Source organism: Triticum aestivum, chromosome 5A (assembly GCF_018294505.1).
Source record: "Triticum aestivum cultivar Chinese Spring chromosome 5A, IWGSC CS RefSeq v2.1, whole genome shotgun sequence".
Lineage (NCBI taxonomy): Eukaryota > Viridiplantae > Streptophyta > Magnoliopsida > Poales > Poaceae > Triticum > Triticum aestivum.
In genome coordinates this window covers 649,645,990-649,665,707 of record NC_057806.1, presented here as the reverse complement: position 1 = coordinate 649,665,707, position 19,718 = coordinate 649,645,990, and the positions used below count along the sequence as shown (strand labels likewise).

The window sequence follows — 19,718 nt, the reverse complement described above, 5'->3', positions numbered from 1 at the left end:
AATCGACGAAGGTAGAAATCAAGAAAGAGCATCAAGTGTTGATGGTAGACAAGACCACTAGTTTCAATAAAAGGGCAAAGGGAAGAAGGGGAACTTCAAGAAGAACGGCAAGCAAGTTGCTGCTCAAGTGAAGAAGCCCAAGTCTGGTCCTAAGCCTGAGACTAAGTGTTTCTACTGCAAAGGGACTGGTCACTGGAAGCGGAACTACCCCAAGTGATTGGCAGATAAGAAGGATGGCAAAGTAAACATAAGTATATTTGATATACATGTTATTGATGTGTACTTTACTAGTGTTTATAGCAACCCCTCAGTATTTGATACTAGTTCAGTTGCTAAGATTAGTAACTCGAAACGGGAGTTGCAGAATAAACAGAGACTAGTTAAGGGTGAAGTGACGATGTGTGTTGGAAGTGGTTCCAAGATTGATATGATCATCATCGCACACTCCCTATAATTTCGGGATTAGTGTTGAACCTAAATAAGTGTTATTTGGTATTTGCGTTGAGCATGAATATGATTTGATCATGTTTATTGTAATACGGTTATTCATTTAAGTAAGAGAATAAATTGTTGTTCTGTTTACATGAATAAAACCTTATATGGTTACACACCCAATGAAAATAGTTCGTTGGATCTCGATCGTAGTGATACACATAAACATAATATTGAAACCAAAAGATGCAAAGTTAATAATGATAGTGCAAACTTATTTGTGGCACTACCGTTTAGGTCATATTGGTGTAAAGCGCATGAAGAAACTCCATGCTGATGGGTTTTTGGAATCACATGATTATGAATCAGTTGATGCTTGTGAACCATGCCTCATGGGCAAGATGACTAAGACTCTGTTCTTTGGAACAATGGAGCGAGCAACAGATTTGTTGGAAATCATACATACTGATGTATGTGGTCCAATGAATATTGAGGCTCGCGACAGGTATCATTATTTTTTGATCTTCACAGATGATTTGAGCAGATATGAGTATATCTACTTGATGAAACATAAGTCTGAAACATTTGAGAAGTTCAAAGAATTTCAGAGTGAAGTGAAAAATCATCGTAACAAGAAAATAAAGTTTCTACGATCTGATCGTAGAGAAGAGTATTTGAGTTACGAGTTTGGTCTTCAATTAAAACTAATGTGGAATAGTTTCACAAACTCATGCCACCTGGAACACCATAGTGTAATGGTGTGTCCGAACGTCATAACCGTACTTTATTGGATATAGTGCAATCTATGATGTCTCTTACCGATCTACCACTATCGTTTTGGGGTTATGCATTAGAGACAGCTGCATTCACGTTAAATAGGGCACCATCAAAATCCGTTGAGACGACGCCTTATGAACTGTGGTTTGGCAAGAAACCAAAGTTGTCGTTTCTTAAAGTTTGGGGTTGCGATGCTTATATGAAAAGGTTTCATCCTGATAAGCTCAAACTCAAATTGGAGAAGTGCGTCTTCATAGGATATCCAAAGGAAACTATTGGATACACCTTCTATAACAGATCCTAAGGCAAGACTTTTGTTGCTAAATTCGGAAACTTTCTGGAGAAGGAGTTTCTCTCAAAAGAAGTGAGTGGGAGGAAAGTAGAACTTGACGAGGTAACTGTACCTGCTCCCTTATTGGAAAGTAGTACATCACAGAAAACTGTTTCTGTGACACCTACACCAGTTAGTGAGGAAGCTAATGATGATGATCATGAAACTTCAGAACAAGATACTACTGAACCTCGTAGATCAACCAGAGTAAGATCCCCGCCAGAGTGGTACGGTAATCCTGTTCTGGAAGTCATGCTACTAGATCATGATGAACCTACGAACTATGAAGAAGCGATGGTGAGCCCAGATTCCGCAAAGTGGCTTGAAGCCATGAAATCTGAGATATGATCCATGTATGAGAATAAAGTATGGACTTTGGTTGACTTGCCCGATGATCGGCAAGCCATAGAAAATAAATGGATCTTCAAGAGGAAGACGGACGCTGATAGTAGTGTTACTATCTACAAAGCTAGAATTGTCGCAAAAGGTTTTCGACAAAGTTCAAGGTGTTGATTACGACGAGAGCTTCTCACTCGTATCTATGCTTGAGTCTATCCGAATCATGTTAGTAATTGCCGCATTTTATGAAATCTGGCAAATGGATAAACAAAACTGCATTCCTTAATGGATTTATTAAAGAAGAGTTGTATATGATGCAACTAGAAGGTTTTGTCAATCCGAAAGGTGCTAACTAAATATGCAAGCTCCAGCGATCCACCTATGGACTGGTGCAAGAATCTCGGAGTTGGAATATACGCTTTGATAAGTTGATCAAAGCATATAGTTTTATACAGACTTGCGGTGAAGCCTGTATTTACAAGAAAGTGAGTGGGAGCACTACAACATTTCTGATAAGTATATATGAATGACATATTGTTGATCGAAAATAATGTAGAATTATTCTGTAAAGCATAAAGGAGTGTTTGAAAGGAGTTTTTCAAAGAAAGACTTCGGTGAAGCTGCTTACATATTGAGCTTCAAGATCTATAGAGATAGATCAAGACGCTTGATAAGTTTTTCAATGAGTACATACCTCGACAAGATTTTGAAGTAGTTCAAAATGGAGCAGTCAAAGAAAGAGTTCTTGCTTGTATTACAAGGTGTGAAGTTGAGTAAGACTCAAAGCCCGACCACGGCAGAAGATAGAAAGAGAATGAAAGTCATTCCCTATGCCTTGGCCATAGGTTCTATAAAGTATGTCATGCTGTGTACCAGATCTATTGTATACCCTGCACTGATTTGGCAAGGGAGTACAATAGTGATCTAGGAGTAGATCACTGGACAGCGGTCAGAATTATCCTTAGTGAAATAAGGATATGTTTCTCGATTATGGACGTGACAAAAGGTTCGTCGTAAAAGGTTACGTCGATGCAAGTTTTGACACAGATCTGGATGACTCTAAGTCTCTATCTAGATACATATTGAAAGTGGGAGCAATAAGCTAGAGTAGCTCCGTGCAGAGCATTGTTGACATAGAAATTCGCAAAATACTTACGGATCTGAATGTGACAGACCCATTGACTAAAATTATCTCACAAGCAAAACATGATCGCACCTTAGTACTCTTTGGGTGTTAATCACATAGCGATGTGAACTAGATTACTGACTCTAGTAAACCCTTTGGGTGTTGATCACATATCGATGTGAACTATGGGTGTTAATCACATGGTGATGTGAACTATTGCTGTTAAATCACATGGCGATGTGAACTAGATTATTGACTCTAGTGCAAGTGGGAGACTGAAGGAAATATGCCCTAGAGGCAATAATAAAGTTATTTATTTTCTTATAATCATGATAAATGTTTATTATTCATGCTAGAATTGTATTAACCGGAAACATAATACATGTGTGAATACATAGACAAACAGAGTGTCACTAGTATGCCTCTACTTGACTAGCTCGTTAATCAAAGATGGTTATGTTTCCTAACCATGAACAAAGTGTTGTTATTTGATTAACGAGGTCACATCATTAGTTGAATGATCTGATTGACATGACCCATTCCATTAGCTTAGCACCCGATCGTTTAGTATGTTGCTATTGCTTTCTTCATGACTTATACATGTTCCTATGACTATGAGATTATGCAACTCCCGTTTACCGGAGGAACACTTTGTGTGCTACCAAACGTCACAACGTAACTGGGTGATTATAAAGGAGCTCTACAGGTGTCTCCAAAGGTAGATGTTGGGTTGGCGTATTTCGAGATTAGGATTTGTCACTCCGATTGTCGGAGAGGTATCTCTGGGCCCTCTCGGTAATGCACATCACTTAAGCCTTGCAAGCATTGCAACTAAATGAGTTAGTTGCGGGATGATGTATTACGAAACGAGTAAAGAGACTTGCCGGTAACGAGATTGAACTAGGTATAGGATACCGACGATCGAATCTCGGGCAAGTAACATACCGGTGACAAAGGGAACAACGTATGTTGTTATGCGGTCTGACCGATAAAGATCTTCGTAGAATATGTAGGAGCCAATATGGGCATCCAGGTCCCGCTATTGGTTATTGACCGGAGACGTGTCTTGGTCATGTCTACATTGTTCTCGAACCCGTAGGGTCCGCACGTTTAAGGTTACGATGATAGTTATATTATGAGTTTATATATTTTGATGTACCAAAGGTTGTTCGGAGTCCCGGATGTGATCACGGACATGACGAGGAGTCTCGAAATGGTCGAGACGTAAAGATTGATATATTGGAAGCCTATGTTTGGATATCGGAAGTGTTCCGGGTGAAATCGGGATTTTACCGGAGTATCGGGAAGGTTACCAGAACCCCCCGGGAGTTAAATGGGCCATGATGGGCCTTAGTGGAAAAGAGAAGAGGTAACCCTACATGGGCTGCGCGCCTCCCCCCTCCCCCTAGTCCTATTAGGACTAGGAGAAGTGGCCGGCCCCCTCTCTCTCTTTTCCCCCTCCGCGAATCCTATTCCAACTAGGATTGGGGGGGGGGATCCTACTCCCAGAGGGAGTAGGACTCTCCTGGCGCGCCACACCTTGGCCGACCAGCCTCCCCCGTCTAGTCCTTTATATACTGAGGTAGAGGCACCCTAGAACACACAAGTTGATCCACGTGATCTATTCCTTAGCCGTGTGCGGTGCCCCCTGCCACCATATTCCTCGATAATACTGTAGCGGAGTTTAGGCGAAGCCCTGCTGCTGTAGTGCATCAAGATCGTCACCACGCCATCGTGCTGACGGAACTCTACCCCGACACTATGCTGGATCGGAGTCCGGGGATCGTCATCGAGCTGTACGTGTGCTCGAACTCGGAGGTGCCGTAGTTTCGGTGCTTGATCGGTTGGATCGTGAAGACGTACGACTACTTCCTCTACGTTGCGTCAACGCTTCCGCAGTTGGTCTGCGTGGGTACGTAGACAACACTCTCCCCGCTCGTTGCTATGCATCACCATGATCTTGCATGTGCGTAGGAATTTTTTTGAAATTACTACGAAACCCAACAGTTGTTTCTCGGTTAGTATAGAAACCCCATTAAAGATGTGTTACTACCTCTTAGTGTGGGCTAATAATTAATATCTTTCCAAAAAAGCAGTATCATGAGCTTGTTGATGCAAAGCAACCATTCTTGAATACTTATACAGTTTTGCTAAAGCACATCTAAATATGCCATAAGTATTGCACATCTAAGTCATATGTCATTGATCTTGCGTTGAGATTCGTGTGGATATTTTTTTTCTTTTTTCTTTTCCTGTTTATACTTGATTCACTCATTTAGATGTGCAATAATTAGAGCAAATCTAGATGTGCCCTAAACACACCCATACTTATACTTAATTAAAAAAATTGATGGGAACGCCTCATGGCATTTTATTCAATTTGGGGTAAAGTAACATCATGGAGTACAAGAGGTAAAAGAAAAGCAGGCGTTAGATCTACCTAGTCCTCACAAATTTTAGAATCATAGCATCTTCTAGCAAGAAAATGGGCTACTCCATTGGCTTCTCTTAGACAGTGTTCGAAGTTGATCCCCGGAATGTTATGCGCTAAAAGAAAGCAATCAGCTAGTATCGCCGAGTGAGGTCTCCAGATTTCCGAATCTTCATTGCATGCTTGCACTAACTCGAGACAATCAGACTCTATCTGTACATTACGGCAGCCCAGTCTGTCTACCAGTTTTAATCCACTCCTTAGTGCAATTGCTTCGGCCGCTTGCGGACTAATTGTGTTGTCAATCAGTTCTGAAATCCCAGCCACAGCTTCTCCCCTGGAAGTACGCAGAATCGCCGCTGCCGCACCACTGCCATCCTCGAAAAAAGACGCGTCTATGTTAAGTTTATATATGTACCTGGTGCTGGTCTCTGCCAATGCTCAGTAGTAGTCTGTTTGGGCGTTCGGTTAGCATGATTCATAGAGATGGCCTGAATGGCAAAATCTGTACTTGGTGCGGGTTTAATTCTTTCTACTTTAACTAGCTCACGACGCTCCCACCAAATATACCATGCCGCCACCGCAATCGTTTCCTGCAGCCCCAACTGACCGAGAACAGGTGATTTCTTCACTGGGTACCTGAGAAGTTCCTCCATCACCACTGAACCCGAACGGTCAGTGTTAAGAGCCCTCAATATTATGTCATATAATCCCAAGGATTTCCAAACCTGTTTTGCATAAAAATTAGCCAAAAAAACTGTTTGGGGGATTCCAATCCTTAGGGATTTGATTCATAGTATTGCAATCCTAACATTTTTTTTCTTCATAGACTTCATTTGTACTCTATTTTGAAGGGAAAATAATTCCATCTACTCAAACCTCTTATAAAAATTTATTTGTTTTCTCTGCGGTATCAAATACTTCTCTATCTAGGACACGTGACTGTACTCCCGCATTTTTCCTATTCATGTATTTTGAAAATCCGGCCGAAAGGAATAAGGGATGATCTTACTAGGAGAACCAAACATGACAGAAATTTTCTATACGACAAGAAAACAATTGATAGCTGATGATATATATATACAAAAACTAGCTAGCCCGGTTACGAAAAGTCCTGGATTTAAATCGTGTGTTTGTGATTGTTTTTTGAAATGTTTGATCCACAAAATCAAACACTCATTGTCAGTCAGGACTCTATACTCATGCAAAACCGTTGAAGGAGAACTTGTGGGTTGAGGATAAAAAATCTCAGAGAAAAGGTTTCAAGCAAGGCGTTAACTGAAGGTAACGCTACCATATCACATAGTAATGGCTAGCGCATTAGGGCCCATTTGTGAGCTAAACAAAGGTGATGCATGGTTTCGGACTTTGGGTGCATTCTCATTGTGGCCAAAATAGAACCGAACTAGAGGCACGTTAAATCTACGTGTGGTGTACCCCCCAAAAAAAAATCCTACGTGTGAAGGGATTGTTGTGTAAGTTGGCTGTAAAAATTCCAGGTATAAGTCAGTGAAGAAGCTAGAACAGGCACGGTAATTCTACGCGTGAACTGCTAAAGGTATCTGCCCTTGGATTTAAATTGGACGGCTAAGAAAAAAATCAACTTGCACAAAAAATAAAAATTGGCCGCACTCAACAATCCTTTAATTCTAGGAGAGATCCCCCCTAAAAAAAAATCTAGGAGAGATTGTCTTGTGCAACAAGGAAATAATCGCATATACCCGGTTATGTACCAAACTAAACTAGTACCAGCCTCCTGCATCGAAACCAACCATCTCCGTCGATCAACATCGGTGTAACTTCCATCCTCTTTACGATCACTAGCAGGAAGCGATCAGCCGGAGATGCCGTGGCCGTGGGAGAGTACGGCGGCCCTCGTCGACGCGCGGTTCTGCGCACGCCACACGACGACGTTAACGGTGACCAGATCGAGCTCCTTGCGGGGCCACGGGTTCGACGTCACGGACGCCGCCACCGGCGCGGCCGTGATGCAGGTGGAGACCTCCTACTTCGGCCACTACCGGGACCTGCGCACGCTCCTCCTGCTAGGGGCCGCCTCGCGACACCCCTTGCTCTTCACGAGGAGTCCACGTCCCTGATCGGCATGGGCCGGTGGGAGGCGTTCAGGGGGCGGTGCGGGAGCCAGACGGACCGGCTCTTCCTCGCCGTGGACAAGGCGTCGTTTTTCCAGCTGACGGCCAGTGTCCACGTGTTCCTGGACGGCAACTCCTCCGGCCAGGGGGCGCCCGACTTGGCCGTCCACGGCAGCTACTACCACGGCGCGATGACCGTCTCCTGCGGCGGCGCAGTCGTTGCGCAGATCGACAGGAAGAAGAACACCTTTTGGGGCGAGCTGTGGGGAGAGCGCGCGTACAACGTGAGGGTCAACCCAGGCGTTGACCAAGCGTTCGTCGTGGCACTCACCGTGGTTCTCGACCAGATGCATAATCCTGATTATGATTCACGCAGCTCTTCATGTGGACATAAAAAATAACTAGAACTCTTGATCACTGGCAAATTGACAAATAGAAGAAATCATGTGTAATGGCAAATAGCAACAGTCTAATTTATAAATATTTAAAGAAGTTTCCTAAATTGACGCTATAGAACCACTATACTTCCTCCGTCCGGAAATCAGGAATTACCTGTCACAAGAAAGATGTATCTAGACGTGTTTTAATTTTAGATACATCCATTTATGTGACTGAGTAATTCGGGACGAAGGGAGTACTTCTCCGATCCATAATAAGTGTCCTAAAACACTTATTATGAATCGCAGGAAGTGCGGATGTTGCTTAGCATGATGTTCATAAACCCTGGTAGGTTTAACCTCAGGGACCAGCGAAAGCCAAAACTGATTGTTAAAATTGTTGACCGCATCATTCAAACCGTTGGAAGGAGAAAGTCGCGACGTGGCTCCACGATCACCATTCAATGCAACTCTGTGTTGGAACGACTCTCGTCCGGCTCCTCTGAACGAATTTGAAACCGCATGAATCTTCGAGAACAACAATTGAGGTGGGCAATCCCCGAAAATCTGTTTCGAGTATCTTGAGCTAGAAACGAAGCCTTCTGGAGGCAATCCGAGATAATATCCATCCTTGAGCAGCCATAGGAAACAACGAAAACTAACCCCAACTCTAGGGGGAATCTCACCGAGATCAGGTTAGGCAATGGTGGGGATGTCTTGATCTTCCCCAGCACCATACAGTCTGCCGGAATCGATGTTGCCCTCCCTGGGACTAGCGCAAACACCTTCTAATCACAAGATGTGTGGCTGCAGAGACTAGAACTCCTTCCACTCCGCTCTCTTCTCTAGAACCAGCGAAGACATCTCCGCCAGAGGTCATTGTCACCAGCTTCTGCATCCTGTCATGGCCCTCGCGAGGGAACCCCATCGTCCTTTATGTCCTCATCATGTGAAGCACCACTACAACCTCTTCTTCAAATATAGGATGCCTCCTCCCATCAGGATCCATGGATCTCGCTTCTCGAACTCCTGTAGACGGCAGGAGTAGAAAATAGAGGCTGAGTGGGGGTGAAGGACCCGCCATAAGTGGTCGTGCGGTCACGGGGGCTAGGGGGTGGGTGACAGCAAGGCTGTGGCAGCCATGGTAGGTGGAGGGGAGACAAACTGTAGGGGCCCTTGTTCGTGTTGGGGAACGTAGTATTTTAAAAAAAATGCCTATGATCACGCAAGATCTATTTAGGAGAAGCATAGCAATGAGCGGGGAGAGTGTATTCACGTACCCTCATAGACCGAAAGCGGAAGCGTTAAGTAACGCGGTTGATGTAGTCGAACGTCTTCGTGATCCAACCGATCAAGTACCGAATGCACGACACCTCCGCGATCTGCACACATTCAGCTCGGTGACGTCCCTCGAACTCTAGATCCAGCTAAGGCCGAGGGAGAGTTTTGTCAGCACGACGGCCTGTTGACGGTGATGATGAAGTTAGCGACGCAGGGCTTCGCCTAAGCACTACGACAATATGACCTAGGTGGAAATCTGTGGAGGGGGGCACCTGATGTCTATTACACAACCTTCTTCTTGTAGACGTTATTGGGCCTCCAAGTGCAGAGGTTTGTAGGACAGTAGCAAATTTCCCTCAAGTGGATGACCTAAGGTTTATCAATCCGTATGAGCGTAGGATGAAGATGGTCTCTCTCAAGCAACCCTGCAACCAAATAACAAAGAGTCTCTTGTGTCCCCAACACACCTAATACAATGGTAAATTGTATAGGTGCACTAGTTCAACGAAGAGATGGTGATACAAGTGCAATATGGATGGTAGATATAGGTTTTTGTAATCTGAAAATATAAAAACAGCAAGGTAACTAATGATAAAAGTGAGTACAAACAGCATTGCAATGCTAGAAAACAAGGCCTAGGGTTCATACTTTCACTAGTGCAAGTCCTCTCAACAATAATAACATAATTGGATGCAACAAAGAGTCACTCCAAAGTCACTAATAGCGGAGAAAAAACGAAGAGATTATGGTAGGGTACGAAACCACCTCGAAGTAATTCTTTCCAATCAATCCGTTGGGCTATTCCTATAAGTGTCACAAACAGCCCTAGAGTTCGTACTAGAATAACACCTTAAGACACAAATCAACCAAAACCTTAATGTCACCTAGATACTCCAATATCACCTCAAGTATCCGTGGGTATGATTATACGATATGCGTCACACAATCTCAGATTCATCTATTCAACCAACACATAGAACCTCAAAGAGTGCCCCAAAGTTTCTACCAGAGATTCAAGACGAAAACGTGTGCCAACCCCTATGCATAGGTTCATGGGCTGAACCCACAAGTTGATCACCAAAACATACATCAAGTGGATTAATAGAATACCCCATTGTCACCACGGGTACCCCACGCAAGACATACATCAAGTGTTTTCAAATCTTTAAAGACTCAATCCGATAAGATAACTTCAAAGGGAAAACTCAATCCATTACAAGAGAGTAGTGGGGGAGAAACATCATAAGATCCAACTATAATAGCAAAGCGCGTGATACATCAAGATCGTATCACCTCAAGAACACGAGAGAGAGAGAGAGAGAGATCAAACACATAGCTACTGGTACATACCCTCAGCCCCGAGGGAGAACTACTCCCTCGTCGTCATGGAGAGCACCAGGATGATGAAGATGGCCAACAGAGAGGGATTCCCCTTCTGGCAGGGTGCCGGAACGGGTCTAGATTGGTTTTCAGTGGCTACGGAGGCTTCTGGCGGCGGAACTCCCGATCTATTGTGCTCTCCGAAGTTTTTAGGGTATATGGGTATATATGGGACGAAGAAGTACGTCGGTGGACCTCCGGGCTGTCCACGAGGCAGGGGGCACGCCCAGGGGAGGAGGAGGGCAGCCAACAAGGGGCGCGCAAGGGAGAGGGGAGTCCTAGTAGGACTCCAGTCCTAGTAGGATTCAGCCCCATCCTTTTTTCCTTCTACTGGAGGGGGAAAAGGGGAAGGACAGGGAATAGGAGAAGGAAAAGGGGGTGGCGCCCCCTTCCCAAGTCTAATTCGGCCTCCTCCCTTGTGGGGGGTGCACCAGCCCTTTGTGGGCTGGTTAGCCTCCCTCCTATTGCCCACAAGGCCAATATCTTTCCCCGGGGGGTTCCGGTAAGCTCCTGGTACTCCGGAAAAATGTCTGAATCACTCGGAACCATTCCGATGTCCGAATGCAACCTTCCAATATATGAATCTTTACTTCTCGACCATTTCGGGACTCCTCATCATGTCCGTGATCTCATCCGGGTCTCCGAACAAACTAAGGTCATCAAATCACTTAACTGATAATACAAATCATCATCGAACGTTAAGCGTGCGGACCCTACGGGTTCGAGAACTACGTAGACATGACTGAGACACATCTCCGGTCAATAACCAATAGTGGAACCTGGATGCTCATATTGGCTCCAACATATTCTACGAAGATCCTTATAGGTCAAACCGCATGACAACATACGTTGTTCCCTTGTCATCGGTATGTTACTTGCCCAAGATTCGATCGTCGGTATCATCATATGTAGTTCATTCTCGTTACCGGCAAGTCTCTTTACTCGTTCCGTAATGCATCATCCCGCAACTAACTCATTAGTCACATTGCTTGCAAGGCTTATAGTGATGTGCATTACCGAGAGGGCCCAGAGATACCTCTCCGATACACGGAGTGGCAAATCCTAATCTCGATCTATGCCAACCCAACAAACACCTATCGAGACACCTGTAGAGCATCTTTATAATCACCCAGTTATGTTGTGATGTTTGATAGCACACAAGGTGTTCCTCCGGTATTCGGGAGTTGCATAATCTCATAGTCAGAGGAACATGTATAAGTCATGAAGAAAGAAATAGCAATAAACTAAACGATCATAGTTCTAAGCTAACGGATGGGTCTTGTCCATCACATCATTCTCTAATGATGTGACCCCGTTCATCAAATGACAACACATGTCTATGGTCAGAAAACATAACCATATTTGATTAACTAGCTAGTCAAGTAGAGGCATACTAGGGACACTCTGTTTTGTATATGTATTCACACATGTACTAAGTTTCCGGTTAATATAATTCTAGCATGAATAATAAACATTTATCATGATATAAGGAAATATAAATAACAACTTTATTATTGCCTCTAGGGCATATTTCCTTCAGTCTCCCACTTGCACTAGAGTCAATAATCTAGTTCACATCGCCATGTGATTTAACACCAATAGTTCACATCACCATGTGATTAGTTCACATCGTCATGTGACTAATACACAAAAGGTTTTACTAGAGTCAATAATCTAGTTCACATTGCAATGTGATTAACACCCAAAGAGTACTAAGGTGTGATCATGTTTTGCTTTTGAGAGAAGCTTAGTCAATGGGTCTGTCACATTCAGAGCCGTATGCATTTTGCAAATTTTCTATGTCTACAATGCTCTGCATGTAGCTACTCTAGCTAATTTGCTCCCACTTTCAGTATGTATCCGGATCAAGACTCAGAGTCATCCAGATCGGTGTCAAAGTGTGCATCGACGTAACTATTTACGACGAACTCTTTATCACCTCCATAACCGAGAAATATTTCCTTATTCCACTAAGGATAATTTTGACCGTTGTCCAGTGATCTACTCCGGGATCACTATTGTATCCTCTTGCCAAACTCATGGTGAGGTTCACAATAGGTCTGGTACACATCATATCATACTTCATAGAACCTATGACTAAGGCATAGGGAATGAATTCTCTTTCTATTTTCTGCCGCGGTCGGGTTTGGGTCTTTACTCAACTTCATGATGACCCACAAGTATAGGGGATCTATCGTAGTCCTTTCGATAAGTAAGAGTGTCAGACCCAATGATGAGCAGAAGTAAATGATAAGCGGTTTCCAGCAAGGTATTCTCTGCAAATACTGAAATAAGTGGTAACAGATAATTTTATGATAGGATAATTTCTAACAAGCAACAAGTAACAAAAGTAAATAAAGTTCAGCAAGGTGGCCCAATCCTTTTTGTAGCAGAGGACAAGCCTGGACAAACTCTTATATAGAGAAAAGCGCTCCCGAGGACACATGGGAATATCGTCAAGCTAGGTTTCGTAATGTTCATATGATTCGCGTTCGGTACTTTGATAATTTGATATGTGGGTGTGTAACACCCTCGATGCGACTATAGCTCCCACGTGTCGGGGCATGACTTAGAGAAGGCATATGTCGCAAGTAAGGTAATCTTTACACATCCCATGTAATATAATAATAAAGGGGAGAGAACATAGTTGGCTTACAATCGCCACGTCAATCAAGGTACATAAATAACATTACATCATTCAAAACACTCATGGCCCGACTACGGCGCCAAAATAAAAGATAACCCAACATGCGACATGGTCCCGATCACCCCCAACTGGGCACCACTACTGATCATCAGGAAAGGAGACATAATAACATTGAGAGTCCTCGTCGAACTCCCACTTGAGCTCGAGCGCGTCACCTGGAGCGGAATCATCAGGCCCTGCATCTGGTGTAATAGTAATCTGTGAGCCACAGGGACTCAGCAATCTCGCACCCTCGCGATCACGACTATTTAAGCTTAATAGGAATGGCATGGTAAATATGTCGAGCTGTAGCAAGCGACTAGCATATATGGTGGCTATCCTATTCGCAAAAGAGAGCGAGAAGAGAAGGCAAAGCGCGAACGCATAACTAAAGAGGGCAATCCTACGGCAAACATTACTCCAACACCGTGTCCACTTCCCGGACTCCGCCGAGAAGAGGCCATCACGGTAACTCACACCGTTGATTCATTTTAATTAAGTTAAGGTTCAAGTTATCTACACCCGGACATTAACAAATTCCCATATGCCCATAACCGCGGGCACGGCTTTCGAAAGTTCAAATCCCTGCAGGGGTTTCCCAACTTAGCCCATGACAATCTCTCACGGTCAACGAAGGAATAGACCTCCTCCCGAGACGTTCCGATCAGACTCGGTATCCCGGTACAACAAGACATTTCGACAGGGTAAAACTAAACCAGCAACACCGCCCGAATGTGCCGACAAATCCCGATAGGAGCTGCACATATCTCTTTCTCAGGGCACACTCAGATTGTCTTAGGTACGGGTAGGCCAGCCCAGAGTTGCCCCTGGTGGTCACCGGCAGCTGACAGGTTGGACCAACACTCAGAGGAGCACTGGCCCGGGGGGGGGGGTAAAATAATGATGACCCTCAGGAGCGCGACTCCCAAGGGAAAAGAACAAGCTAGGTGGCAAATGGTAAAACCAATGTTGGGCATTGCTGGAAGAGCTTTACTTAAGGCGAACTATCAAGGGGTTCCCATTATTACCCAACTGCGTAAGGAACGCAAAATCCGGGAACATAACACCGATATGACGGAAACTAGGGCGGCAAGAGTGGAGCAAAACACCAGGCATAAGGCCGAGCCTTCCACCCTTTACCAAGTATATAGATGCATTAATTAAAATAAGATATATTGTGATATCCCAACAAGTAAACATGTTCCAACAAGGAACAACATCTCCATGTTCCAACAAGGAACAAACTTCAATCTTCACCTGCAACTAACAACGCTATAAGAGGGGCTGAGCAGAGCGGTAACATAGCCAAACAATGGTTCTAGGACAAGGTGGGTTAGAGGCTTGGTTCAACAATATAGGAGAGATGATAAGCAAGTGGTAGGCATCGTAGCATTGGCATAGCAAAAGAGCGAGCAATCTAGCATAGCAAAGATAGTAGTGATTTCGAGGGTATGATCATCTTGTCTGAGATCCCGCAAGGAAGAAGAACGAGTCCAAGAAGAAGGCAAACGGACGTAGACGAACGGGTCCTCACCAACGCGACGTTACCGGAACCAACCCGAAGAAGAAACACCGGAAAGAAGCACACAACATAGTAAACAACCACGACATAAACATGGCATGATGCACAACCAAGTATGATGCATGTCCGGTTTAATGAAGCATGGCATGGCAAAGTGCACAAACAATCCTACAAATTAAGTGGAGCTCAATATGCAACTCCGTTGCATATTGACGGAACACCACATCAATTATTTAGTTCACTCTCGGTTAGGTACTCAACAATATTAAAAGTTAGTTAACATGGCAAGAGGTGAAGCATAAGAAAACTACCTATCTAGGCAAGTTTAAATGAGGCCGGAACAACAAAACAACAAGTCCGGAAACTCCTCATATGCATATATTAGGTTTGGTACTGTTCTGCCCTAAACATAATTTTAGAGTTGTTAACCATGCTATATGAGTGCATCATGTTAAACTGGGCATTTTTCTACCCCAAATACATATAAAGTTTGTTAAATTCGTAGTTACAGTTATTAAGTTATGAAATAAAGCATTTTAGCATGGCATATGGGCAAAATTACACAAACAACATTTTAAACATGGATGAAAATGGCATACTATGAAACTAGATGAAAAACTAAGCATTTTTCATATATAAGTTATTTACATGTGATGCATGTTTGTGAGATATTAAATGCATGATCTAGAGGGGCTTTAGTGTAAAACTGAAATCCCCTGGATATTGATTAAATTCGCCTAGAGGAAAAACACTATACGGGCCGAAACTGGGCGTATAGAGCATGGCCCAACAGCAAGGGAAAAAAGGGAAGGCGCTTAGGGGGGTGGCCTCACCTAGTGGGCTTTGGCCCGGTCCAAGGAGGAGCAAGACGGGCTGCAGGAGGGGTGCGCTGGGCCTTGCGATGCGGGAGCCCATGCACGTGCGGGCAGAGGAGGCACGTAGAGCGAGGGCTCGTCCTCCTCTTGCATAGGAAGGAAGCGACGGCGGTTCCGGCGGTCAACGACGAGATGGGATGGCGGATCCGCTTGGGGAGGCAAAAGGGAGGTCAGATCTGCGGTGGTGGAGCTCGGATCCGGGGCGCCTAGCCTGGATCTGGCCAACGACGACGATGATGCGGAGCTCCGGCGATGGTTGAACATGGCGGCGGCAGGCCTGCGGGGAAGGAAAACTGAGGGGGTTAGGCAGAGAGATAAAGGAGGGAAAGGAGACATGGCGCGGCAGCGGATCTGCCTGGGGTCGGGGCTCTCCTGGCGGAGGTTCTCGTCGGCGGCCACGCTCCGGCGACGTTGGCAGGGAGGCAGCGACGAGGGCGAATGGGAGTTCGGGGCTCTCCTTGCGGGAACGGCGCCGCTCGGGGGCGGAGCATTTGGGCGACGGCGGCGGAGATCTTGGGGCCCGATGGGCTTCCCAGGGCCCGAAGCGGGTCCTGGCGGGCTTGGCGGTTGTGGGAGGTTGGCCGAGATGCGTGGCACGCCCGGGTTGGAGGAGGGCGCGGTCAGGTGGCGGCGGGGCTAATGGAGGCGCGACAAGTGGCGGCGGAGGACTTGGCTGGCGCGGAAAACGAGGCAGAGGTGGGAGGTGGCGGCAGCTGAGGGTTAGGGAAGGCTAGAGGTAGGGTTTAGACTAGGACTAGTCCAAAAATGGACTAGGGTGTGTTTAAATAGGAAAAGGAGGGCTAGAGGAGGGGGTTTTAGGCCGTTTCGGAGCCGTTCGATCTCGATCGGACGCCCAGAGCGGAGGGGTAGGTAGGTGGGCTAGATGGACTGTGCAAGTGGACCAGTGGGCTGAGAAGAGAGGAAGATGGGCAGCCCGGCACATGTTTCCGGATCCCGGAAACGTCCGACGATAGACCGACTACTATTGCCGCTATATTTATCCGTTGGGGCGTCAAACGGACTCCGAATGCGATGAAATTTGGCAGGCAGCCTACCTACACTATGACAAGACCGCACGCCAACTCTCATCCCATTCCGAGAACATTTTCCGGCCACTTATAAAATAATATTTCGGACGTGCCGCGGGCGCGTGCAAGTGTGTCTGGACTCAGAACGGACAGCGGAGAGAACGGGGGAACCCGGACGAATGCAAGTTTTGAAAACATGATGATGCAATGCACATGATGACATGATGAGATGCAACACGCAAGAAAATGACAAGGCAACAACAGCGAATAACTGGAGGACACCTGGCACAACGGTCTCGGGGCGTTACAACACTCCACCACTACGAGAGGATCTCGTCCCGAGATCTAGAATGGCACTGGAGGGAAAACGGAAGAGAAAGAGAAGCGGCAAAACTAAGTTGCTTCTTTGACAAACGAGTGAAACCAAAGAACCTTGAAAAGGTTAAGCCATTTCGAGAAAAGAATAGAACGGAGATAAATCAAGTTGAAAATACTCTGTAAGCAAAGAGGAACAAGGAAGAACAACTTTGGGCAACACTCCGGTTGAGAAGGGTGCAAGGCTTGATAAGGCGAAAGAACTTGAGCAAAACGGAGAGAACACTCCGGTTAAATGGATAATCACGAAAAGAACATGATCCAAGATGATGAGAGAAAAGAGCAACATCACAATGCCTCCGGATGAAAGAATCAAAGGTAGATTGTCAGAACAAAAGAGCGGAGAAGAAGATGACAACTTCTATCACAATTGAACTTGGAAAGCATCCTTGCAAGAAAGGATTGCGCGGGGTTGTTGGGAAAACAACAACGAAGAGGATAAGCTTGTAGTGGGCTTATGGAAAACATCTCTAGAACTTGAGGTGAAATTCCGCTACTAACGAAAAGAATATTGGATTGATAAGAACAAGAAGACGAGGAACTATTTCACCGGGTGGATAAATGAAAATCTTGGATCATATAATATCACCATTAATAGCATTACTCCTTAGGGAAAGCTTTAGGTGAAATATAACCCAAGATAATTCCAATGACGAGATTGATGGATTTAAAAAAATATCTCATTCATGACAACATGTGAATCATGAAGCATGAATTCCAAATTATCAAGAATGACATAATACCACCTCCAATGATATGGAAGAAAGATTGAACTCCGGATTGCAAGATGAGAATGTTTGAGCTCCTTAGAAATGAATGTTGATGAACACATCGAGAAGGAATTTAAAGCCTTGATGAACCACCATGTAGAACCTCCGTGAAGAACTCCGGTAACAAAAGGATAACGAGATGAAAAGGGAAGTTGAAAACACAAGGTGAAACCTTGTAATGATTAGATAGATCTTTGGAATGATATAATTAAATAACTTTGAGCTCCGGAAAGAAAGATTAAACAAGTGAAACCGAGAGTTTTGATGAGGCTCCGGAATAAGGAATTGAATTCACCCGATGAAACAAGAATAAGAATTACATTATGGTTGTCCTTCATCAATTAAATTGATGATAAACAATGGATTTGGCACACTACTTATACTCGTAGAGAGGATTAAGCGATATATAGCGCAAACTTGAGACGGTCTTCAACAAGCCATCGGTAGGATTTGAAAAAACAACGAATGAGTTGATATGATAACAAGGTAAGAAGAATCTTGAACGAACCACCGTAAGAATTGAAAATGAATGACGAAGAGAAAAAAAATAAAGAAGCACCGGGAAGAATTAGAGAACAAATGTAGATACTTGAGGGGAATTTAGATAAAAGAGAACGAAGAGATCACGAACTGATTAGAGATCACTTGAACGAAGCACCGGTAAGATTTGGAGAACCATACCTGAAAGCTGAGAATGAACAGGTCTTCTGAAATGATGGGCTCCGGATAATACAACTGAGAAGACTCTTGACTTACTTCGGATGAGTGAAAAGAATTCTGACAATCGAAAACAACTATGAGAGGATGGCATAAAGCTAGAACCACGAATCTTGAAGAGAAAGGAGCAAGATTAAAGAGAAACTCTTTTTCGGTGTTCAAATGTTGAGAATGATGACGAGAAACACCACCATGAATTTATTTAGACACTCCGGAAGAATCAAAATGAAGAAGTTAAACCAGCAATGAAAAGAATTTGAAAGATCTTGGAGAAATACATTTGACTGATGATACTCATTCTTACGTCAAACTTCAAAAAGAAATTTGAGGATAGCTCCGGGAAAATAAGAAGAGTCAGGTAAGATCCTGGAAAAAGACCTGTGGGTTAGGGCCCACTCAAAATAAACACCGTTGAAATGATTTAAAAGAGAGGTTGCACCGGTTGAATTAAATGACTTGAATGAGGGAACATCCTCGAAAGAGCTTGAACGAATGTAGAGTGGAAACACTAATCTTCGAGATATCTTTAGCACTCCGGTTAAATGGATTGACAACACAATCTCGATGATCAAGAGGGATTAGTATTCACATCGGAGTATGAGAACACCACTTGGGGAAGGTATGGAATCAACATTTGACATTGAAGCAACTCGAATACCACAACTCAAAATAAAACAAAGGATTGGCTAGCAGAATAAGCCGGAACAAACATATGATGGAGATTTCGTCTGAAGTTTTCATGGTGGGGCCTACACGGGCTCGATCGTACAGCACCATCATCTACAAGGCAGTGCACATGACATACGAAGCATCCCCGAGTCGGCATAGCCAAGGACTCTTTAAGACACAACGACACCACTGTAAAACCGACCGTGAATAGGCGGACCACTAGACGTCGAACCCCAATTTCATATCATACATCTGTCGGAAAGATATCCTAAGAGCTACTTGAATTCCCACCTATGAAACTCCCAAACCTTTCCGGTTATGCAATCAGGTGTTGGGGATACAGGGGAAGCATAATATCTCACCCAAAACTAACAAATCCTACATCCAGCTGTATCCATCCTTCAATACATAACCGAGAAAAACTTCGGAAACCCTCTACCTCAACCTTCGAAAAGCATCTGTTAAACAAGTTATGGCGATACTCCCGAACTCCCGCCCAGTACTGGGTG

The 19,718-nt window shown here is 44.5% G+C and overlaps 1 protein-coding gene across 1 annotated transcript; it reads left to right on the top strand.

The window, feature by feature from the left end:
* Nucleotides 1-7,204: 7,204 nt before the first annotated feature.
* LOC123108181 (protein LURP-one-related 14-like) lies at nt 7,205-7,941 on the top strand. Its single transcript, XM_044530015.1, has one exon. It carries the CDS (start codon nt 7,541-7,543, stop codon nt 7,928-7,930), a length of 390 nt encoding a protein of 129 aa, XP_044385950.1. The 5' UTR covers nt 7,205-7,540; the 3' UTR covers nt 7,931-7,941.
* The last annotated feature ends 11,777 nt before the right edge of the window (nt 7,942-19,718 follow it).

What these genes read in the sequence shown, in the direction of transcription:
- LOC123108181 (XM_044530015.1), top strand. Translation starts at nt 7,541, where the DNA reads ATGGGCCGGTGGGAGGCGTTCAGGGGGCGGTGCGGGAGCCAGACGGAC.